The sequence below is a fragment of the Diabrotica undecimpunctata genome, chromosome 3, assembly GCF_040954645.1.
Source record: "Diabrotica undecimpunctata isolate CICGRU chromosome 3, icDiaUnde3, whole genome shotgun sequence".
In the NCBI taxonomy this organism is placed as follows: Eukaryota; Metazoa; Arthropoda; class Insecta; order Coleoptera; family Chrysomelidae; genus Diabrotica; species Diabrotica undecimpunctata.
In genome coordinates, this window is record NC_092805.1 from 160,544,435 (window position 1) to 160,570,208 (window position 25,774).

Consider the following 25,774-nt stretch of genomic DNA (forward strand, 5'->3'; position numbering starts at 1 on the left):
CTCTTTAAATTTAGATGATAATAAAAAAATTTAAAATAATAACGATATCCCCTTGGCTTAATTTTTGATTTTTCAGAGCTTATCACTGCGGTTCATTAAGACTAAGAGACTGGAATGAAAGAAGTATCGAGCTCAAACATATCAGTATTTTGGTTAAAAAGGGTAACAAAGCCGGGTTTAATAGTGGACCCAACGAAACAACATTAAGTGAACTTTAAATATCAAAATTCTTTTAATTTTATGAAAGTTTTTAGAAAGTATTTTGAACGAAATCATTGAGGTGCTATATATAGTGATGAAAATTCTCGAGAACAAAAAAATTGAGAATATTCTCGAGAATATTATCGATAATCAGAATTTTCTAAGAACCACCTATCAAAAGTACCAAAACCAACAAAAAATATAAGATTTTATTAAATAGTAGCTAAACCAAAATAAAATTTATTTATTTTATTTATTTTCTATCTTCGGGGACAAATAAAAAAGTCTAATTTTCTAAAAAATTAAAAACAAAATAAGACCCTAACAAACAAAATTAATTTGAGTCAGAAAAAATGTCGAGACCACTATTTTAATCTTCTGATGACTCCGTTCCATTACCATTTTCGTTGAACAGTCTATTAAACCGTATGTACTAAAACTTCTTTTGGGGTAGCCGCACTAGTCCTAGGAATTCCCAAAATTTGAACCACTAATTTTTACTTAGTTTTGTTCCAAAATAAGTTCCTTCCCACTAAATCTCGAGCTCTAACATTTTGATGGACCATAGAACGTATGGTTTTGCAACAAATCTTATTTAGATGTGTAACACGCCGATTCTATCATTAAACTTGCTGAGTCATTTAAGTATTTGAGTTAGCCATATTATAAATAAACTCCTCGTTGGTCTAATGAACACCATTAAAACACGGATCTAATATATTAGCTGTCAAATGTATTGGGTTTATTATAGCAGTATGTTTTCTTTTTCCTAAATATTCCTGGAATTCTGATCTTTTTACTTTGTAAGAAGACTTGAACTCCTAAGTGGAGCATAGAGCTTCAGTGAAAACGCGCCATCGGGTTCTATTTTGCGCTAAGGCCTTCACCTCATTCCAAGACTTTCCTTGGCCTCTTATCTCGTCCATGATGGATCTTCTCCAAGTTTGTACTGGGCGACCTCTTTTTCTTTTCCCTTGGGGATTCCACTCTAGGGCAGTCTTTGCGATACTGCAACTATTTTTTCGGAGTGTGTGACCGATCCAACCCCACTTTCTGGACTTAATTTCATTTTGTACCCTCTTTTGTTCGGTCAGGTGTAGCAGATCGTCGTTTCTGATGGTGTTAGGCCAGAATATACGAACAATTCTTCATAGACATTTGTTAACAAAGACCTTCAGTTTGTCTGTGAGGGTGTTTGTCACTTTCCAGGTTTCACATCCTTAGAGTAGAACAGACATGACATTTGATCGGAATATTCGGATCTTTGTCCTTGTAGTATACTCACCAGATCTACAAACAGGGTTGAGCGTGCTGAAAGCTTGTTGAGCTTTTCGTATCCTCATACGAATATCGTCTTCTGTACCTCCGTTTTCTGTTATGACACTTCCAAGTTACGTAAAGTTTTCCACATTTTCAATCTGCATATTGTCGATAGTAAATAGCGTGTTGTTCCTTGCATTTATTCTCGTGGACTTGGTTTTACTAATATTGATTTTCAAACCTATTTTATTGGCTTCAGTGGAAAGTGTTTCAAAATTGGTAAGCCAGATCTTGGAACCTTTGACCTAATAGGATATCGTCCGCGTATTCTAGATCGCTTAGGCGTGTGGTTAACGTCCATTGTATCCCTCTTGTGTCGGAGTCTAGTTTGGAGAGAACATAGTCTATAGCTATGTTAAAAATAAACGGAGAAAGCACGCATCCCTGTCTAACTCCAGTAAGTACGTTGAATTCGTCACTGTTGATCCCATTGTGTGTCACGCTGCATTTCGCATCAGTATATAGTGACTTTATAATAGAAATTATTTTTTGCGGGATGTTTCTTAGCTCTAAAATTTTCCATACAGCAGCGTGAGACAAGCTATCAAAGGCACGTTCAAAATCAACAAAAACCATGTATAGGGGTGTGTTCCATTCAACCGATTGTTCCATTATTACCCTCACAGTATTAATGTGGTCTATGCAGGAGGATTCTGGCCTAAAGCCTGCTTGATTAGCTCGAAACTCAACCTTGTTTGTTATTCTTTTCAGTATGATGGTCGCAAAAATTTTATTTATGACAGTAAGCAAGGTTATTCCTCTCCAATTTTTGCACAGTGTGAGGTTGTAAGAACACTTGAAGGTTTGAAAATGTTTTTCCAGGTTATAGAAACATTCTACTGTTTGACTTATACTTGGTTTATCTGACTCTGGTTCGTTATATATTCAACAATGGTGTTAATTAAATTGAACAGCTTTAACATCCATACTCATCTTTTGATTGAAGAGGACTTCGTAAGCTGTGTTTATATAATAATTAATAATTAATTATAAATAATTAATTTCCAACTAGTTTTGACGGGTAAGTTTAGCGCTATTGGTAGTTTCCCCCTTTTTTTCAGTCTGGAATTTATTAGAAGTGACCAGTAAAGGATGAGAATTATTCATTTCTTAAAAGATAGTTTTAACACTGTCCTGAAATGTTTGAAATATTTCCTGTTATTGTAGTTGAGCTATATTTGTATTTTTCGTGAATATGGTTTCTGGCTTTTACCATTGCATTGGCGTTTAGTCAATAGAATAGAGTACTATGATATGAAAATTTATAAATAAACTTCTCTGTGATTCGTACAACCGGGTAAAACCGCGTCTAAGCCATACTGCTAAAAGAATTTTGAGAAAATTACCAACGGGAATTTTCTCATTAAAATACAAGTTCTTTATGTTTTAAAAATAATTTTTTTTTTCAGAATATCGACGGAAAGAAGCTTCTAAATCTAAGCAAAGAAGATGTCATAGACATTACTGGCGGCAAAGTCGGCCCCTCCTTGAAGATTTATGATCTCGTCCAACAACTTAAACTTAAAATGAACATCTCTCAAGTTCGTCATAGTAAAGCAAATATCAAAAAGTTCTTATAGTGCCTCCTCATTAATAAGTCTATATGTGAAATTACATTATTTAACATAATATGTACATATATATTTTAGGTTATTTTCTTTTGTATTTCAGTATTTATCTTTTAGCGTTTTGTGTGTGATTTAGTTGCTCATTATTTCTAAGAATGGAAGAAAAAGGGTCTATATAAATTCGTAGTTAAAAGTGTTTGATACACGATTCTTAATTTTTGAATTTGTTGCATAAATTTTTTAAACTTAAATCGATATTTACTTATGTTGGTATTTTCCTATCAAATAGTTTGTACGTCATAAATTAGCTGTCAAATCAGTTTCATACAGCATTGCTGTATTGTCAGGATAATAAATATTGTAGGAGACTGAAAAAATGAAATTATAAGGTTATTATTATTGTATTGTTAATTCATATGTTCACATATACATGGTGAAAAATTTCAATGATATAATATAATTGAGAATTTGTTGAACATTTAAATATAAATCATACTTCTACTTTGGCAAAATATTTGTAATTACTAAAAAGTATGTCATTATCAGTTAGCGCGTTTTTATGCGATTTCAGTTTCAATTTTAATTTTACATTTATAAATAAAATAATTTAAAAAATCTAAAAAATATATATTATTTAATACATCGATGCTCAAGAATTTGGCAGTAAAGTTTATCATACTTGTCACCAGCTGTCGCTATAGTTTAGTTGTCTTCCTAAGGTTGTAAGAAACAATTATTATGTAACTCTATTCATAATATGTTATAATCATCATTCGTAAGTTTCGTAAATTCGTAATTATATTTCTCCGTAAGTTTCTTTCTCATCCCTTCCTCTTCTACTCCTTCTAGGAACTTTCAAATCAACAATTTTTGGTGTTGGGTGATTAGCATCTCGATGTTGAACATGCTCGAACCTTCTGAACGTTGTTATCTCATTTTGAGAACAATTGGTGCCACCCCTAAGCTTTCCCTAATATGTATACTCATTCTTAAGTTTATCCTTTTTTGTCATTCCACTCATCCATTTAAGCATTCTCATTTTTACTACATGCATTCGTTATTATCCTTTCTTTTTAACTGCTTAACATTCATTTCCGTATATCATAGCTAGTTTTAAGGCAGGTTTATAGAATGTTTCTTTCAGTTTCACTGGAATCTTTCTGTCATTTATATTAACAAAGAAAACATATATAAAAACAAACATATATTTGGAACATGTACCGATAGAAAGGGTTGAACAATACAAATACTTGGGAACCCGGATTTCAGCAAACAATGACCAAACAGTTGGAATAAGGGCCAGAATAAAAATAGCAAGAAATGCATTTGTAAAAATGAAAACAATTCTCAAGTAACCAGCAGGCTTCCGTGCTAAACACTCCACTATTGACCACAGCACAAGATATTGATGTTAGTTTTGTTGACTTTGAAAAGGTCTTCGACCGTGTAAATAGGATACAGATGTGTATCTCTCAATAGTCCAAGGACTTACACGAAATAACTTGTTTCAATTGTTTTATGTTCTGTTTTGAAGAAAATGCTTCGACTAATTAATCATTTTTCTAACAAATAAACATAGATAGTTTTCATAAAACATCTGTGAGATGAGGAGACATGAGAATTAAAATCTCACATTAGTACAGGAATACTTGTAGTATTACAGTGGTAGCAGAGATAGATTTTTAGTTCAAACTCAACGAAAAATATTTATTGAGTGAGTTTTCACTAAACCCCTATATGAGAGATGCCAATTATGGTAATGAGACAATTAATCATATTGTTATGCAATTTTATGAAGGTACAATCGCAAGAAACGTATCTGATCTAGAACATTGGAAGGTGTAAATAGGGAGGTGGATATGTAAAGCAGAGGGATTATGGACGGAAAACGTTTGTCAACTATTCATTCAAGGAAAAATGTGAGAGAGGTCATAACAAAAGTAGAAACTTGTAGCTAAAAAAAACTACAACAATTACTATACCTGTAGCTTTCAATCTGAAAATATGGTAAAATATAATAGGGACATATTAGTATAAGGAGATGAGAAATCGAAGGTTTGTTTGTTTTATATATATTTTTATATATCAAATTAACAATGAAGAGGAATATTTTTTATTGGAAAAATATTTATTTGTGAAATGACAAATTGTTCAAATTTAAAACCCTTTTTCATCCATTAAAAACGTATTTATATGATTTTGGAACAAAACAAAGAAATAGAACATCAGTTATCATTTATATGTAGTTTTATTTTACCTTTTTCTAATTTATTCTTGAATAAAGTATACGAGGATTTGTTCATATATACGACGATTTGTTCATATCTACAGTCGGATTCACGAGAAGAATTCAGTGCTGTCCTTATGGCAAGCGAGGTTGCCGTTTACAAGCTAAGCACGTTCTTGATCGGCACGTACAAAACAGGACCGCGCTGACCCTCATGTCCGATAGCATCAAACCATATTAGAAGTAAATGTAACAATTACAACTTCAAGATTTTTGCAAATCTCACAAAATTTAATAAAAACATTTTCCTTGGAATTTGTTTTACTAAATTATACAGGGTGTGATAACAAAACGGAGTCTACTAGGAAAACTGTCAGTGACATTAAAAATTCCTTTGGCAAAAATACGTAGATCCGTAGTTGTTACAAATTTAAATTAGTAATTCATATACCTACAGGATGTCCCAACTTGCATCAATGATAAATTTTTATATTTTTTATAGCAAACCCTGTATTTTATTTTAATTTTAAAATCTTAAAAAAGTAATGTAATATTATTTATTGCATATTTTATTAGTCGTATACGAGGTTTGTCAAAAAATGGGATTTTTCTTCAAGAGTAGTGTAAAAAAATATAAAAAAATGATGTTTAAAGAATTAAAAATAATGATTTAACATTGTTTATTTAGATAAAAAACCATTTTGGCGCACTCGGTGTAAGTGTGTACACGCCAAAGAATAATGCTACGCTAATAAAAGAACAAAAATATAAACTAAACGCCACCTGATACATAAAATAAGACTTAAGATTCAAAACAATAACAGTGTCAGGTCGAAATTAGCATCTATACTCCATTTTGGAAAAATTCTCCTCACTGCCGTGATAATCATCGTTAGGATATCTTCTTGTAAGTTTTCAGCTATCTGTATATAATTTTACCACTGTTCAGCAGAGACATTGGCTAACGCGTCATGTATTACTTGTTCACATGATCTTTTTTAAATTCAGTGTTTCGGGCAGCAACGTAATGTTTAACTTGACTCCAAAGCATCTCTATCGAATTGAGTTCACAGTTGTGCACAGTTATACTTGTATAGATCTGCATAACTGTTTGTTACATACAATAGTTCTGACTCTAAATAATCTTTAAAAAATATATCCTTCCCTCGTAACCATTCTTGAGTTTGATGTTTGTTCCAGGAGCTTATTGGGAAATTTTGTTTGTATGAATGATGTGGAGCATTACTACCACATTTAATTCTGTTCGGGAGGTTTGCGATTAGTTTATTTTCAAACCAATCTTCGAAATGCTCGCCGTTCATTTAGACATGGTCGTCGCTTGAATGTTTGTTTGCTAAAAATACACATTCTGAATTTCTCTTTGTTGTGGATCTTTTAGACCAGTAGAAGAATTCTAAAAATGCATCCTTATAACTGGTTATGGTTGAATCCGTCCATACTTATTTACAGTATGCTCGACATTTACCCAACGTAATTCCAAAAAAAATATATATTTTACCCTTTCTATGGATAATTCAGTATTTTTCTAAGAAATTTATGCCTCCAATTTATTATGTCAGAATTCATTGTAAATTTCTCTTCTTTGTAAATCTATCTTCATTGTAAATATCGGGCAGACAATCAATAAGGTATGGACGGATTCAACCATAACCAGTTATAAGGACGCATTTTTAGAAGGCTTCTACTGGTCTAAAAGATCCACAACAAAGAAGTCCGAGATTCGTCTTGTTACATGTTGAATCTGACAGAGGTTTGAACGGCGAGCATTTCGAAAATTGGTTTGAAAATAAACTAATCGCAAACCTCCCGAATGAAAAGTTAAATGTGGTAGTAATGGTTAAATTTTCGAATAAGCTTCTGGAGCAAACATCAAATTCAAGAATGGTTACGAGAGAAGGATATATTTTTTGAAGATTATTTAAAGAACTATTGGATGTAGATATATACGACAAGTATAACATCAAATGTGAGCTCAATCCGATAGAGATGATTTGGAGCGAAGTTAAACATTACGTTGCTGCCCGAAACACTGACTTTAAAAAATATTGTGTGCAACATATGACGCGTTTGCCAATGTCTCTGCTAAACAGTGGCAAAATTATATACAGCATGTCATCACAGTTGAAGAGAAGAAATGAGAGCAAGAGTGGGCTAACCAACATTTTGTTGATAATTAAGTTATAGATCGCCATCACTTCTAACGACCTAAAGTTTTAAAGCAAAACCGGTCTAACCAACATTTCCGTATATTATAACATAAATTTCTCCAGTAAGGTGATTTTGCATTATAGAAAATAACAAAAATTTGAAAACACGAATGGGCTGACCCACGAAGTTGTGGAATAGACCAAAATTGTTCGATACATAAATACGTAAAAGAATGCAAGAGTGGGCTAACCATCCTCTTTGTAGGATAGACCGGTTTTAACTGCTAATCAAGGGTACGTATCACACAATCTAACCTTCCAGTGAATAGAAAAAGGATAATAGAAGGGATAAAAAAGGACAAAGTACATTAGCAAATAAAACAGGTGACGACAAAACTACTGAAGTAAAAAAAAATCATTAGCAAATTTCCCACATACGAATCACATTATACGAGGCATAAAAGTGAACATAGACGTTATTTTGCACCAGATTTGAGTTAAGGAATCCTTTATAACTTTTACAAAGAAGAACATACTAGTAATCCTGAATCATTCCACATATTTCGAAAAATATTTAATACCCAATTTAATATTGGATTCCATACAGCAATTACGGATTCGTGCATAAAATATGATTTGTGTAACAATAAAATAAAGTTCTCAACAGTTCAAGCAGAAAAACGTGAATTTGAAGTAACACTAGAGGTTCACCAATGAAAAGCAGACCGTGCATTTGACTTGATGCGAACGTTGCCCACATCATTTATCAGCACTGGAATTTCTTACTATAAACGCCAGTTGTGGACTTACGTCTTAGGAGTCCATAATTTGGCTACGAATAATGCTCATATGTATGTTTGGAACGAGACACAAGCATCTAGAGGACCTCAAGAAATAGGATCCTGTTTACTGCATTATTTTAAAAATGTTGTTACAACAAAAAATGTAATACTATATTCCGATCAATGCGGAGGGCAGAACGGTAACATTAAAATGGCCGTCCCTTGCGATTTGCGATTTTTTTGTGTCACATTTTGATATTGTAGTGGAAAATATTGATCATAAGTTTTTAGTCAGCGGACATTCTTACCTTGCCTGTGAACAAGATTTCGGAGTAATAAGTAGGCAAAAAAAATTTTTTTTAAAGATATCTACGTACCTGACGAGTGGATAAAAGTAATAGCACATGCACAAAAGAACTCACATATTACGGTAATAAAGATGACAGAAAACGATATTTATTCTACTAAGAAGTTAGAAAGAAATATAACAAATCGCAAACTTGATACACAAAAATCAAAAAGTCCAATGGTTACAGATTCAGTGGTTGCAAGACAAGAAAACAAATCCATTTACAATTTACTACAAATACAGCAATAATGCAAAATGCACTAGATGTCAAAAGGAGGACATCCAGAGAAATACTTCAGCTAGATTATCTTTATCCCGATGGACGTCCAATAACAGAAGCAAAAAAAAGATCTTTTGGAATTACTTTCATTTATACCTCCAATACATCATGGATTTTACACAAGCACTGGAACAATACGATCCACTATACAGCATGAAGAAGAGTTCATTAACGATGAAGATTAAGTATTTTTGTTACTTTGTTTTTTAATAAAGCATATTTTCAACATTGATATTGTTTAATTGTACTCTAGGTCTAATCCACATTCCTATTAAAATTTTTAGGGCACACTGATGCAAAAGCGGTCTAATACACAAACAAAGCTTAAATTTTTGTATATTTTTTAAATATACTGCAAGACCTTCGAGTTTTTTATTATTAGTTAATGATTTGTAAACAATGACTACCTTTTGGCATCATATTTTAATTTTATAAAATTTCAAAAAAAACGCATATATTCTTGGTTCATGTAAATCCATTAATTGGGGTTAGCCCACTCTTGCTCTGATAGCCTCAAATGTTAGCCGAAAACTTACAAGATATTCTAAGTGTGCGCTCATAACAAGGCGCCGACCCTCGCTAGGACCATATAATGCATATTATCATCGTCAGGTAAAATAAATGCATTATTTTAAAAATGCCATATTTCACCGTCAAAGCGCAGCGCCCAGCCTCGAGCCAGGTATCGGACCATAGTATTCGAGCTTAGTATTTTTTCAACCCTCGATCCTAGTACCAAAGAATATAGACGCTTATAGAAGAATTTTTCACTGTTATTTTTGAGCATAGCAAAAGATGTGACATAGATAAAGAAAAGTGGGACGAGTGGAACGCACGTGTTGCACGTGGTACCACTAAGGAGCGGTTTGCTTCTAAAATATGAAAGAGTGGGGCAATAAATGCAACTTTAGATATTTTTATATGTAGATGCCGCGTGGTCGTAGAATAGGATTAAATTTTTGCGTTTTATAAAATTGTTTAAAGAAAATAATATTATTTTAACTTTTAATAAATTAATCTTTTTAGAAAAATTATTATAATTCAAATTTTTAATTGAAATATGTACAAATCTTAAGTATAAATCAGTTTAAGACTATATTGTAATAATTTCACCAATATTCATTCATTGTGAAAATTATGTTTTAGATACTATTAGTTGTTATTTTAAAACAAGATTAAATAGTACCCATACAGCGTAAAAACTTTCACATATAGGTACTATTCATTAAAATGTACTGTTAAAGTTTATTTTGTTATTTCAAAAATAAATCAGGAATGCTTTTTGTTGTTATTGAAAAATTATGGATGAAATGGAAGTTTTGGCGAAATGGAAAATTTCATAATTTAGTAAAAAGTTTCATTGAATACTTTTTTTTTGTATTTATGTAATTGTTTCGTTAATTTCTGGGCAGAAAAACAGTATAATAAAAAGTTATGTGACGGTTTTTCGTTGTGTTGGAACAAACCAATTTTTAATTCAAAGTTATACAATTAAAAAAATAAATACTTTGAATATTGTAAATATCATACATTTTTAAGTTTTAAAATTAAAAATTTAACAATTTAATATATTGAAAATAAAGATTTTATTGTGAAAAAACAAAAAAAAAGACAGTTTGCAAATCAATGGCATCGAAATTTGTTTAGGCGTAGATGCAAAGTTACCCGTTCGTACTCCTTTCCCACTTCCCCCTAACTACATATTTCATTATGAAATTTTCAAGATAGTTTTAAGCCGACGGCCACGGCACCACGCTGTGAGTTTATGCAGCCACCCTCTTAAACCGTAACCAAATCGCCCATTTGAACTGGTCTTCTATAAGCGTCTATATTCTTTGCTAGTACTCTAGAATCGACACTACGAGGCGCCGACCACCGACCCTTGCTCCGACCATAGGATCGTATCGATCGCCAGATAAAATAAATCCTAACGGTGATTATCACAGCCAATACCAGCAGTTCCAGTGGAGTTATCGATCACTGAAGGAAGATAAAGAAAAGAACAATTTGTGTCGGAAAAGAAAAATTGTCTACATATTTTTATATATTATATATTTATAGGTTTATTTACATTAAGGTGCATAAAAATGGTTAAAAAGCTGCATAAAGGTTTAAAATGTTCAAATTTGGATATTTAAAATCTTTTTTACTTATTGCCCAATTTTAATATTTTTTTGGGGCAAGTAAAAGAAAACAAAAATATATTTTTATTACCTAGGTTTAAGACACCTTGTGGTAAAATATATGAAATAGATTTCACTCAAAAATATCCTGTAGGTATGCAAATTTGGTCAACTTCCTATTTATTTTCATTTAATTTTTTACTTTGGTTCCCTCCAAAGTTACGAATTATTGTAAACCACTGCGTTTCTTTGCATGCTTTTTTTAACTTTATGGGAAAATTAAAAATTAAATGATAACTTTACAGGCGAACGGTTAAATAAGAAGAAAAAAACGGGTGTTGTTAGTTTTTGGTTTGCCTTGGTTTTTTAGGCAGCTGAGCGTGCTAAAGGGATGTGTTATTCTATTAACTTCATTTTTATATCTTTAATAAGGTCAAACAATGTGCTAGTTATAATAAATCATTAAATCTGTTTATATATTGATTAAATTGGTATTATCACCTGCTACAAATGAATAATGAAAGATGACCGTTCAAAATTTAAGCGACCCGCAAATGGATATGGTGACAGTGGATAGTCCGAAAAATAGCGGCAAACAGTAAGTATATCGATTGCGAATAAGAGAACTATTAACAGGAATACCCAAACTTATATCAACTTATAGATTTTTGACTACATAAATAAAGAAACCTAGAACTGTAATAAATTACAGGTTTATGACGAAAAATCAATATTACATTTTTGTACTATCCGCCGTAACTCAAAGAAAATTTAATAGATGGCGTTTTTAAATATTAAGATGGCAGTGGAATGGAAGAAAAATAAAATTCTGATGAAAGTAAGAAATTGCGTTATGTTATATTTTAATTTAATTTAAATTATATAAAATATATAATTGATAAAAATGAATTTAAACAAAACAACACTGTATAAATAAATACCTATACTTATTATTTAAAATAAGTTTGTTAACATTTTTCAATAAAATATATTAACTAAGTAATAACTATGCTCACTAAATAACATCAAACGATTGCTTAAATCTAATAAAAATGGGTCATAAAACAAAGGCAATAAGGAAAGTTCTGAACCGTGGCCAATATAATATCTATATATTAATTTCCACGAAGCTTACTTTTAAAAATGTACATTAGTCTTCTTCTGCTTCTTTTTATGTAGATATGACTCTGTCTATTTTTCAATGTGCCTCCAGTAAGTTGTCGTTCCATCGTTTTCGTGGTCTTCTTACTGATCGTCTTCCTATTGGGGAACCGTCTCTTGCCGTCTTTACTATGTACTCTATTTGTTGTCATTCGGCTTATATGATCGTTCCATTCTATTCTTCTATTTCTTAAGGTACGTTTTTACTGGGGCGTGTGTTGCGATCATCGTTGAGTGATCGTCGCTGAGCAATGGTCGCTAAGCTATGATCGCAAGCCGAGTGTTTTTACTGAAACGATGATTTGTTTAGTGAGTTGGTGAGTTGTCCGTTGTCTAACGAACAAGTGGTTTTGTTGCAGCGATCAGCGGGTGAAAAACAAAAAAAATATTGTTAAAATACCTGCTAGCAGAAAATAAAAGAGGACGAAGAATTGTTAAGTGTTCCAAGATTAGAAAAACATTCAATATTTAAAAGAAGGCAAGAAGAAGGATGCTTCAAAATTTTGGTAAAACCATTTATTAGGAGATGATGTTAAGTTTTCATGGTTCTTCCGTTTGAATGAACTTCAGTTTGATTTTGTGTTAAGTTTAGTAAAAAAAGATATGAAAATGTCGTCTACAAACTGTATTCCATATCCATAGTCTCCAGAAGGATTCTGTCAAATAAAAAACTCTCAAAATCACATACACAAGCCACTATGGTCGCTCAGCGTTTGCGACTGTATCTGCTCTCCTCTGGCCAGTTACCAACAATCGACGCTAGCGGCTCCAGCGACAGACGCTTCAGTCAAAACGGCGCCGTAACAGACCACACAAGCGGTATACTGCGATCATCGCTTAGCGACGATCGCTGAGCGATAATTGCAACAAACGCTCCAGTAAAAATGTACCTTTACAGTTTTTGATGTTCTCCAACTTGCATCTACGTCGTATCTCTGTACTTCTAGCTCTGTCCCATAGTGTCTTACCATCATTTTTTCTAAGTGTATTCATCTCTGCTATTTCTAACATCCTTTTTGTCCTGTCTGTGTCAGGTCGTGTTTCTGCCGCGTATGTCATTATTGGACTGATGACTCTTTTCTAAATTCTGCCTTTCGTTTCTTTCCCGATATTGTTATTTCTCCATATTGTTTCATTCAGGCAGCCTGCGGCTCTGTTTGCTCTATTCACTTCAGTTTCGAGCTTTCCGTAGCTAGATAATGTGATGCCTAGATATTTAAACTCCATCCTGTTGTGCCTGGGGTGATTGCCAAAACACTGCCTGGGGTGGATTGAATAGCTCTGCGGTTACCACAGCCGGTCCCAAGTCCGGATAAAATGTGGAGGGTGATTGGCAAGGTTAACAACATACTAATCGTAAAAACGAATACTGCTGAAAGAAACAATGTAGATTAGTAAAATACCAAAAACATTTTAGTGGAAGGTTGTTGCAAACGCTTAAAATAAATAATTTAAGGTTCTTTAAATTTAAAACAGAACATAAACGTCAAACTATTTGGACGAAACTTGATATGATACCAAGGATATAGTTAAGGAAGGATGAGATGGTGTAAACATGTGAATATCAAAAATGCCTGCAAATAAAGGATTGCGGCTAATTATTGTACATTCTGGAGGAAGTGAGGAAAAGGTTCCGAATGCTTTAAAATTATGTGGGAAGAAAATAGGGGATTGTAACATTGACTACATGAGTATAGAAGCTGATATTTTTGAAGATCGCTTTGAAAACTCACTGATCCCAACCTTGGAGCCAAATAGTGTAATAGTAACAACGCTTCCTATTATTCCCAACAGCTCACTAAGATACCAAATACATTTTCAAAGAAAGCTGAACTGCAAAGTTTTTAATCAAAAATGACTTGTATTTTGAATATTTTTACATAAAAAAACAACTTATTGAAACGGCGTTTTTTTACTGTTCCACCGCCTATAGCCACTGAGCTATGGCCGTCACTATATAAGGATTTAGTAGGTAATGTTCCAAATGGACATTTGGAGTGGACAAGTGACTAACTACCAAGTGACTCCAAACCTATATGATACCCATCTCCTAGACTTGTACAAGCTGGTATAGGATTCCAGAACTTTATTTTGGAATAGTTATCATGAATGAATGGAAGATGTACGAGAGGTCTATAACAGAGGACTTAAGGGAAAAAAAATAGTAAAGGTAAAATAGTAAGTGTGTAGTGTGTAATTTCGTTTAGTTCGAAACGTATATTATGTTATTTGATTTACGTTTATCTTTATGAGTTACTTTAAGGAAATATTGAAACTCATGCAACACTCTAACTTTAACTGTATATTGCCTACATTTGGAGCAGATAAACGATCTAAATTAGCTGTAAATTAGCCCTTCTATACAACTTTACAGTTATAATGAATAATTAACAAGATAAAAACAAAAATCGGTTGCCTGTAAAGTCGGTTTTACGGGTGAAGATTTTACGTGACAACGTCTTTTTCTCGGTAGAATATTTATTGATATGAATATTATTAAATTGCACAATAGGAACAAGGAATTGAATGAAAATAAGAATTGCACAAATTTTAACTATAGAAATATATTTTGTTTACTAAAACATTGTACATGTAAACTTAAACTTAACTAATTTCTATTTGAGTGATTTTGTTGAGGATAGGACGATGATAGGAGAAATATGAAATGAAAGGAAGTGTTTCTGCTGTAATGTGTCTTGAACGCCAAGAACGCTCGAGAAAGACAGAGACACAAGCACGGAAGCACGCACCGATTCAACGCGCCTAATTCCCTAGTGCTGCGCGCACAGCGGACCGTTCATGTTTGAGTGACGCAAGGCATTCGCCGGTCCGGCGGGCCTCTCTCTCGTTCGGTAACTCACTGTAACAGACGTGAGCGGGCGTTACACTTTTTCATGAATGACTAATTTAAGACGTTGTCACGTCAATAAAATAATTATAAAGATTAACTGTAGAGAATGTTTGCCGCTCTTACTTAGAGCTCTCTGATTCGATTATTGTGGTGAATCACTCCGCATTTCACTTGTATGTTGTCAAAGTTTGTTGTATTACTTGGCTTTAGTTACAATTTTCTTCCACTCATTTCGATATGTGCATAGTTCCCTCCAGTTTCTCACTTCCATAATTTTGATATCTCTCATGACCTGATCCTCCCATCTCTCTCTGGGTCTTCTCCTTGGTCTTTCAGTTGCTAATTTCCATCTGGTGATCTTCTTAATCAGTATCTTCCTTCCTTCCTAGTGATTTTCCTTCTCTCTATGTGTCCCAGCCATCTCAGCCTCTGTGCTTTAATAAATCTAACTATATCTTCTCTCTTCATTATGTCTCTTAGTTCATGGTTCATTCTTCTCCTCATTTCTCCGTTGTCCATTCTTATCGGGCCCATAATCCGTCTGAGGATTTTCCTTTCGAAAATTCTCAATTTTTCTCCATCTTTTTCCGTGAGGCACATTGTCTCAGCTGCTTACGTAACTACTGGTCTGATTGCAACTCTGTATATTTTCAATTTTGTATTTCGGGATAAGTTCTTGTCCTTCATGAGCCTATGATATCTCCAGTATGTTTTGTTGTCTGCTAGTATTCGTTCCGTTACTTCTTCACTTCTATTGTTTTGGACATTCACTATTACTACCAAATATTTAAATTTTTGGACTCTTTCAAAAGTGTAGTTTTCTATTTTAATTTCTTTTGTCCTGTTATCTTCTCTTCTAGAGCAGAGTAGATATTTTGTTTTTTCTTCATTAATTTCTAGACCTCTTTTCCGTGCTGCTTTTGCCAGGATTGTTACTGCTTCTTTTAATCTTTCCTTGTCTCTTTACATAAGAACTAAATCATCTGTATATGCAACTATTTGTGTTGAGGAGTGAGCTATGGTTCCTTTAATTTTGCTGGCCAATTGATTTTGTGCTACCTTCTTCTGTTGTTACTTTATCTCGTGCTCCATCCATGGTCATTTTTGTTAATCTGATTAATTTTGCTGGTATATCTTGATTTTTCATTTCAATAAATAATTTATTTCTTCCAATACAGTCAAAGGCTTGTCTGAAGTCTACGAAGAGGATGTGGAGTTCTATGTCGTGTTCGTGGCATTTTTCGATTGTTTGTGTAACTATGTGGATCGCATCTGTAGTGGATCTGCCTTCTCTGAATCCTTGCTGGTAGTCCCCATTTTTTTTCTCTGTGAATTGAGTGAGTTTTTGCTTGATGAAGGCTGGTAGAATTTTATATGTTATGCTCAGTAGAGATATTGCTCTATAGTTGTAACAGAGATATAAAATAATAAATACATAATTATAAATAGGCTATTATAATAATTCATTTGGTTCTGAACCAAATTTCCAGTCCGGAAATCGTTTTCCGAAGTGAAAATCGAAACGCCAAATTTTTAGTTAGAAATGTATTTTCATTCAATTGTGGCCTTATTTAAAATAATTCATTTATATATTATTTAGTCATCTATGCGGTAAGTGGCAGACAAATGGAACTGGCGAAGAAGGATTATGTCTGCCTTACGTTCGATTTTTTCGAATCATTTCTCTACACCAAAGCTAACATTAATAGCTTCAATCCAGAACATCTGACACACTTGTAATAAAGGTTAAAACGAGACGTAAAAATATCTACACTATTGCAACTAATTTTATTGTAAATTGATCTAAGTGAAAATTGGTCTACGTTATTGTAAGTTCATATCCATGATTCGAATAAATTAAGTATTTCATATCATACACATATTTTCTCAAAAAGTGTATTTTATAAATATTTGCTGATACTTTTTAAATATGGAAAAAGAAAATCAATATTATAGTTTGTATAAAAAAAAAACAAAAAAAGCTAATATGTCCTGTTCGAAATCTGAAAACATTCAATGTCGAGAGAAGAAGAATCAAAATAATAAGTATAGTACACATTACAAAATAAATAAGTATCTGAAAAGTACATCAGAGTTTTGCTTGACGAATGAAAAAATTTATAACGAAAAATAATCCCTAACAAAAATATATACGTCCGCCTATGGTTCTACATACATCTTCAAATTTAACATCTAAAACACAAAACACGGCATCCTTTAAAAGAATCTGAACATTATACTACTTATATTTGTTTCATTCCCAAGTAGTATGTGATTTTCAGTGTTTTGTATTTATATCCTTGAACATATTTTAATAATTTAAACGTAAGTCGGTTAGATATAAAATGATGGCTTGATAAGTTTTTAATAATTCATCTAATATCTGCATCATTTACAAACGTTGAACTACGCGGCATGTGACCGTAGTAATTATGCATATTTATCGTGTTATACCAATCGGATCGGAATTCGCCGTAGTAAAGCGAATAAATATCTCTCAATATTGAATTGTATTCAGAAATCAGAGGGCAAAAGAGAGGTGTATAAGGGTGTACGATAGCGACGAAGCGGCAAAGCATTCATTCTATGGGAGCGTGCGGTAGTTGGCGGGAAGGACGAATCAAGTAGGCTTAGGTCTCAACTCAACTCAACGGGCGGGGCCACGCCGCCAGCTGGCAGACGATGAGCGACTCTCACCGACCGATTTGTACGCGACGTAAATAGATCCTTGATGTTCATGCAAATATTTCACAAAATACTAAATATTTTAACAAGTTTTAAAAGGTTATATCTTAGTTTGAGGTATTTTTAGGGAACGGTGGCAATTAGTATGAGAATAGTTGTATTTTAACAATCTCGGTTTTTGATGCTACGGCGTATGAATATTACATTGGCGTCAACCTGGCCTCAGCTGTTTCCCGCCAAACGCCGCTACCAGAAAACTGCTGTGAGGCGTAGCGTATGTTGGTTGTCCCGCGCTGCAACCTACTATCAGTGAATAATTGTGATTAACAAATTTACATTTAATTGTCAGTGATTGAAGACTCGTTAGTTAGTGCAAAATATGTCTGTTTACGTCATGAAAGAAGATATAGTGTACGACGAAGGCAATAGTGATCAGAAGGACGTTTTGGGAAATATATCCAGGTAAAAAATACACATGATTTTACCGCGCGTTAGTTCTCCTACACATGATTTTGACGTTTATGTTGACTTTCGGTACGTCATTCCTATCTGCATTATTAGTTGTAGTGTGTTGTTAGTTTACATCGTTTTTGGTTTATTTTGGAACGCTGTAAACCTATTAATTGGTATTGGCTTAACGAACGCTACTATTAATTCTCGCCATGTTTCCAAGTTTTTATTCGTGAACAGTGAACTCGATTGACGAGCACCCCTGCACCAAAATTTAGCAGCTGACGATAGAATCATTGTTTTGTATAGAATTTCTTACAAATATTTTAATCATGAGTTGAAATTTATATTAACAATAGTGATCGAACATTTCGAGCTGTGAACAAATATTTTATAACTTCTGATTTGGAGTCTGAGCCTTGGTTTGTTACTTTCATAAGACTTTATTTATTTTAAAGCTTTTGTTTGGGGTGGTAGCAAATATACTTGTGAATATACAAGAAGTTCATCTTATTTCTTCAGAAATATATAGTAATAAATTATTTTAACAATTTATTTATTTTTTTTATGTCCAACTTCAATCTATTTAATCTTTTATTTATTATTTAAAATGTCTAGCTCTTATTCCAAGTACTAGGTATATAGAAGAACAATTCCTTGTACTTATTCTCTTAAAAAATGTTAAGTATCTAAACAAGTATAAAACAAAGATGATTGTTTATTCAACATAGTATTAAACTAAACGCAAATTGAAATTTTGAATTGAAGAAACTAAGGCTAGATGGTTTATTTTTTTTTTCTATCTTGATCCAATACTCAATCTTTGGCGATTGCTGGAGAAACTTGTTTTTTTTTGTATTAACGTTGTGTGGATTATAAGAACTTATGAGCTTGGAAATTTGGATGTGAATACGTAGCAGTGGGTCGCAATAAGAAAATATTATAGGGGGTGTTTTTACGCAATAATATAAACGTCAATAATTCATGTGTTTGCGATTTATTTTCTAATCATGTAAAAACACACATTTCATCCTATATACGTTCTATTTATATATATCAATTCGATTTTCATTTAATGAATATACTTAATAAACCTATCGTGTTACTACAAAAATGTTGCATCAGATAATGAATATAATGAAAGGAAACCTCTAGAATGGAACTGACCTAGCGCAAATTTGTTTTGTGATGGAAAGGCGGGTACTACTATTCATCTGAATGTCAAGGCAGCAATATTTAAAAATTACAAGTGTCTTACGAAAAATTATTTTGATTTATTTACTGCAAAATATAAAGTGGAGTCGTGTATTAAAACGTCAGTATGCTTTTATTTGAATTATTTAATATAATAGATCATTCATTTAGTTGTTTGTTATTTATCAGTCAAAATTGCTCTAATGTCTCCTTAACATTTCTTATTCTGAACTCTTGACAGGCACTTCCGTCATTTGCAAAAATGGAATATAGTACAGTACAATAGAAAGTCATCTGCTAGTGGAATTCCGCTTCTCTTAATCACTTTGTTTTTTCTATTGGGTTTTCTCAGAATTTTAGTAGATATGTGTACTTTTGTATATTTTTTCATAATGTTTTTACTCTTTTCATTAATATAAATATTTTCATATCCAAGTATAGACTTTCTTTATGCAGTCACAAATTTTATTAGGGATAGGGTGGAAACTTTTTATGTAGTGTGTTGTTTTGTTTCAAACCCTCACATGAACAGCTGACATGGATGGACACCCCAAAAACTATTCAACCATGTATCATTGATTGGGTGTTGGTATAGGTGGATTGTATATGCGTGGTTGGGTGTTATTTATACCTATTTTCTTTGGCGATGACACGTGGGCGAAACAGAATGCACTGAACTCAATTCGATATACAGAATCGTCTTACGAATTATATAACAATATTAAAAAAATAATCGACGATAAACTACATACAGTTAAATTATCTTGATGAGTATGACAATTTGAATCGTTTAGAATAATTTGTATCTTTTTTGTGTCTTGTACTTATACCTCCACTGTTTATTAAGCTCCCTATTAGAGAAAATTACTGTGTCTTGAAACTTGATACATTGGTTCCTCTTGGTGGAAGTAGGAACCCTATATTTGGGGTAAATTCAAAAGTTACCAAAGTTCCAGATAATTGAAAATAATAGTGTTACAGAATTATCGACTTGAGATCCCCCTTTTATCATTTATAATTATATGGAAACTTCAAACTCAATGGGTTTTAGTCGGTTGAGTAGCGAAAACCAATTTTGTAACGTCAATGCGTTGTTCAAATTTTAAGTGGTCATAGCAAATTTGTAATTGTAGTAATTTAAAATTTTCCACCATTGAAAGTGTTGGTGGTTATATATTATAAAAAAGCCTAAAACATCTAGTGAACTCATTTTTATATTCTCTGAATTCCTTCCTCCATGTCTAGATCTAGATTAAACATTCTCTAGTTACCTCGATATTTCTAGGTGAAATAAAACTATTTCGTAAATCTAAAAGTTAAACTTAGCGACAGGTGACACAGGTATGCAGTAAAAAAATATTACTTAATGTATAATTATTTTGTCATTAGTGCAGTGATCGAGGGTTAACATCAATGGCAATAATTAGAGGAAATTAATGATAAATGACATGATCACGGTTACATTTGAAAGAAATTAATGTTGTGCCTTGGACAGTTGTTAATTGCATTAGGACAGGTTAATGTTTTAAGGAAGTGTTTTGCGGCGTACTTCTACATAAACTAACTTTTTCTGTTAGAGAACTGATAGATTGGTAAGTACTATTGTTTGCAAATCTCACCGCGGTTTCATCATGGTTTCTTTTAACTTGAAATACACATTAATTTTCTCTTCAGATTCCATCTTGTATAGAATGTTGGAAACCATTATGGCTATAATCTCATTACATTTTATCTTATTATGTATGAATCACAAAAGACCATCACCTAATGTATTAGGTTCTTTATGACAAACCAGTCTGCCGCGTGTCAACTGATAGAGGTACACCAGGTGGTTTATCAATTTAAACCTGTCAGATGTTAAATTACAAGAACAGGTACAACATTTATTTCTGTAATGTTTGCTTCATGCGATTTTTGATGTCTGATTAAAAAAATGAAAACAGGTTATACACGTTAGAAGGAGTAATGTCAGTGCACAATGCAGTATATCGGATTTTGAACTCTAGTTTCTTTTGATTATTAGGTGAAATTCGATGAATTACCATTCCTTTTTTACATTTTTAGCAGGCTTTCGTTAGTGTTCCTACTTACCCACATTGTTGTATGAGGAATAACAGGGATATTCCGATCTGTTCCCAGTATATTGTCTTTTATGATTTACTAGTGGCACTTTACTCCGCTATATTGAAAAGATTGGATATTGCTAGATTCCCTTAATTTTTGGTTGTTCTTAATTTGTGGTTTTAATAGAATTCTTAGTATTTCATACATGCCCATTTTTTATTTTTTTCCTTAATGGTGTATCTACATACCTACTGTTTTTACATGGAAACTATGTATGAAAAAAAATATCATTTATGGAGACTTTAACACCAAGGCTATAAGAAAGCTTTCGAAAGCGGACAATGGGATTGTTTTGACAAATCCTTAATATGAACGTTCCGAAGCGAAGGCTCGGAAGACGATATTTGTATGAGAATACGAAAAGGTCAGCAAGCATTCAGCATGCTGAGCCCCGTTTGGAGGTGTGGCCAGTATACCACAAAGACAAAGATCCGAATATTTCGGTCGAATATCAATTCTGTTCTACTCTACGGATGTGAAACCTGGAAAGTGACAAAAACCCATATAAGCAAACTGCAGGTCTTAACAAATGTCTACGAAGAATTGTTAATATTTTTTGGCCTAATACCATCAGAAACTAAGATCAGCTACTCCTGACCGAACTGAAGGGGACAGAGAATGAAATAAAGTCCAGAAAGTGGGGCTGGATCGACCACACACTTCGTAAATATAGCTCTTATATTGTAGAGAGTACTGCCCTAGAGTGAAATCGTCAAGACAAAAGAAAAAGAAGGCGCCCATCACAAACTTTGAGAAGATCAATATGGACGAGATAAGAGGTCAAGAAAAGTCTTGGAATGAGGTGAAGGCCTTATCGCAAAATAGGACTCGGTGGCGCGTTTTTGCCGAAGCTCTATGGACTAATTAAGAGTTCAAGAACCTTAAAGGTTTCCGCGGTTAGTACAATATTAAACATAAACTAACATAAATTAATATCAAACCCGCCAAGGTTCCGGGTTAAACCGCGTCGATTTTCACTACACCGAACTTCCGACATCCTGTCTGATGTCTTCTTCAGGGTTTACGGAGGACTCAATCTGCTGAGCCCCAGATCTCTTCACTACTCACTGTACTAGAGTGCAGTGAGTAGTGAACAGTGTAGTGAAGAGATCTAAAGTCAGTTTGATGTTAATTAATTAACTCAAAGTGAAGAAAAGCTGGCGTTGATACTCCATAAACTAAAAATAGTTGTGACGATCATGGACAATAGTAATACAATGAAAGTTCATAACATTGCTGGATATGACTTGGGTTTCCAGTGTTATATATTTAATAGCACATTCAATAACAATTGAAGCTGAGAACAAGAAATTCGACTAAGTATACATAGATAGAAGAGAACCGTTATGTCGAATCTCTCCAAAATATGGAACACAACAAAAACACTGATATCAGTCTAGTACAAACATTTATTTTCGCAATATCTACGTAGTTATACGCCGAAATTTTTGAGATGCGATGTTGAGGTTGCAACGTTGGTTACCATCATAGATATCTTAATTTTATTTACTATGGTATAAATACCATACCAATCTCGCATGTTCTTCAACCATGAAGCATTTCTTCGTCCTAGACTACGTTTGCCTGATATTTTCCCTTGCATAATATTTTGTAGCAACCTATGGACATCTAGAAAGTGAAATCCACGTCTCTCCAGTTCCGCATTTTCAAGTTTATGAACATTCAAGTAATCCAAGTAAAACTGGAAAAAGAAGAAGTGGAGGGTGATTCCGAATCCAACAGACTTTTTAGTTGAAAAATTACTAAAAACAAAGTTAAGCTGCAGTGTGTGTAACCTAAAATAGAGCCAGACGAAAAGACAATATTACAGATTGGAAGAAGATACTAATATATTGGTACACATACTTGTTTTGAGTTTTAGTAGTAACTGGCTTGATACATACGTATTTGTTTTCGAGGAACCTAAATTAGAATCTGGAAAATACGGCCCTGTATACGATCGTGGTGCAGCTTTCTCGCCCTCCTCCATTGACTTTCTCGGCGACTTTAACTACAATTTTTTGCGAATTTCGATCTAGGTGTCAGGAGAAATATCAGTATGTGATAATAACCTAATTTAAACTTTTTGCCTTGTTCCTTTTAAGATTTGATTTCGACCATTAAAGAAAATTGTATTTTCTTTTTTAAGATAGACGCTAGCATTTTGTAAGTATGAACATTGTAAGAACTTCTATACTCGATTTGGAAATGCATGATAGTAGTACAGCTTTTATGGCAGAAGTCTTGACTGTTTAAAGCTAAAAAAATATAAATATTGATACTTTCTTGCCTGAGTTTCCTCCAAGAATCTATAAAAATAATATGACCTCTCCGACAAACTTCGCATACAACAAAAAGGCAAATGGCAATTAAAATAAGTGACAATAAGCAATTTTATGTTGATTGGAAGTTTTAATCCTTTCTAAGAAACTTGGTGCTTTTTAATACTAATATTTTATACCTAAATAGTTTATGTAGGTTTCTACATTATTAGTTTATTAAAATTCCCACAATATTTGAGAAATTTCAAATCGTTTTGAAATGTTTTTAAATATTCTTACCTTATAATAATCACCAAAAAGTTATTCATTCAGATATTTCGAAAATATACTCCTGAATTTTTATACAAATGCAATAACGTCACGGCACTGACTTTTATTTCAACTTCATTCCCGCCATCGGAATGATTCGATAGGCATTGCAAATATTTGTCGTCCCGTCTATCTAGAGGTATGCAAAACAAACAAGCCATTCCCATACGCTATCTCACTTCATTCGGCACATACCGTGACTGTGGCATCTTTTGCTCACTTAACACTTCCAGGTAATGATAAAGTAATAAACATTTTGATTGGTTTTGGTCGATAAAACTACCTGGCCGATGAAAAAGCCGTTCTTCGGATTTAACGCATTGTTTGACAGTCATAATTTAAAGAACAGTAAGTAACCTTGTATGAAGCAGTTGAATAAATATTTTTTCTACCTACACGCAAAAACAAATCTTTATTGAACTATATTTATTGAAAAAATTGTGTTTTTATTACAATAATGCAATAGAATTTTTAATTTTACGTACATTTTCTGTGAAGATTCTTTTACTTTTTAAACAATTGAATATTTTATATTATTTTAAATTATATTTATTGCACACTGGATTATGTCCACGACAGAGTTCACCTCTTTACTTGTTTCCTTTATATTTTTATTTATAGACTCAATAATTTCTGGGCTATCTCTTTTTGTCTCATGGCCATTTTATTCTCTGGAGTTTAGGACGAAATGCTGTCAAGTACGGCTGTGCATCCATACCATACCAAGCCTATAATTTCCCCCGAGTTCGTCAGCTCTCTTGGGCCTTGCTGGTGTTACAACTCGGGATTGAAGAGCTCAGTAGCCCTACAACAAATCCCATCATAGGGTGACACTTAAGGGTAGGCACCACGTGTCTGGTGATTTGCTGATTCAACATTGTGTAGATATGGAGTTAAGAACATCGCTGTAGCACCTATGTTATATTATCATTTGATCCGAGGATGTTTATTTGGATATACCTGATCTATTGTTCTATATATCCATCCATAGGACGTTGAAAACTTCCCCACCAAGTCTGTTATGTGCGGAAAGAGCTCCTATTCAGCAACTTCCACATCCTCGGAAAGTCGCGGAATTGTTATGGTTATAAATTATAAATGCAAACGTAAATGCCTTCTACTATGATTTAGATAATGCAACTGCAATTCATCAGTTAATAAGTTAATCCTGATACAATTTACAGTTTTCAAATGATTTATTGGAAGAATAGATAATAGTGAAGGAAACAATTTTTTGGATTCCCACCAAATGTGAAATAGTAAATGCAAGAAAATAATATTTTATAATCGTTTTAAAGAGTAGTGTTCCGGTAAAAAAATGTTACAGAAAATGTACTTCTTCACATTTACTAAATTCATCAAACATGATATTTTCGAGTAATTTCGAGAATTTTTAAAAAAGTTCGAGGTGAGAAACTTGGCAAAAAGCATTTTACCCTTATCCGTCAAATTTACGGAGACATACAGTAAACCATTATGGCAGAATCTAATACATTAGAAATTTAAAATAGCTTAGCAAATAAATTACTATTAGTTGTTAGGCTAACTATTATTTTTGGTTATTTTATTAGTCATAAAATAATGTAATATCACAATGAAACCTAAATACATCGTAATGAAAAATATTATTATTACAGAATAATGTTTCTGTTTATCTAGAAGGCCGTTGAAGGTGATTGTGGTTATTTATATGCAGCACA

General features: G+C 32.9%; 2 protein-coding genes across 5 annotated transcripts in view; both read left to right on the forward strand.

Annotated features, from left to right (window-relative positions):
- The window catches only part of Sfmbt (Scm-related gene containing four mbt domains), a 38,503-nt gene extending 33,175 nt beyond the window's left edge, over positions 1 to 5,328 (forward strand). For all 3 annotated transcript variants that reach the window (XM_072527374.1, XM_072527376.1, XM_072527375.1), the window contains one exon: positions 2,931 to 5,328. In XM_072527374.1, the coding sequence (XP_072383475.1) occupies positions 2,931 to 3,101 (171 nt within the window). In that variant the 3' untranslated portion in view covers positions 3,102 to 5,328. The remainder of the gene's footprint in view (positions 1 to 2,930) is intronic.
- Positions 5,329 to 17,620: 12,292 nt separating this feature from the next.
- crp (transcription factor cropped) overlaps positions 17,621 to 25,774 on the forward strand; it is a 231,810-nt gene continuing 223,656 nt past the window's right edge. For both annotated transcript variants that reach the window (XM_072527379.1, XM_072527380.1), the window contains exon 1: positions 17,621 to 18,177. In XM_072527379.1, the coding sequence (XP_072383480.1) occupies positions 18,095 to 18,177 (83 nt within the window). In that variant the 5' untranslated portion in view covers positions 17,621 to 18,094. The remainder of the gene's footprint in view (positions 18,178 to 25,774) is intronic.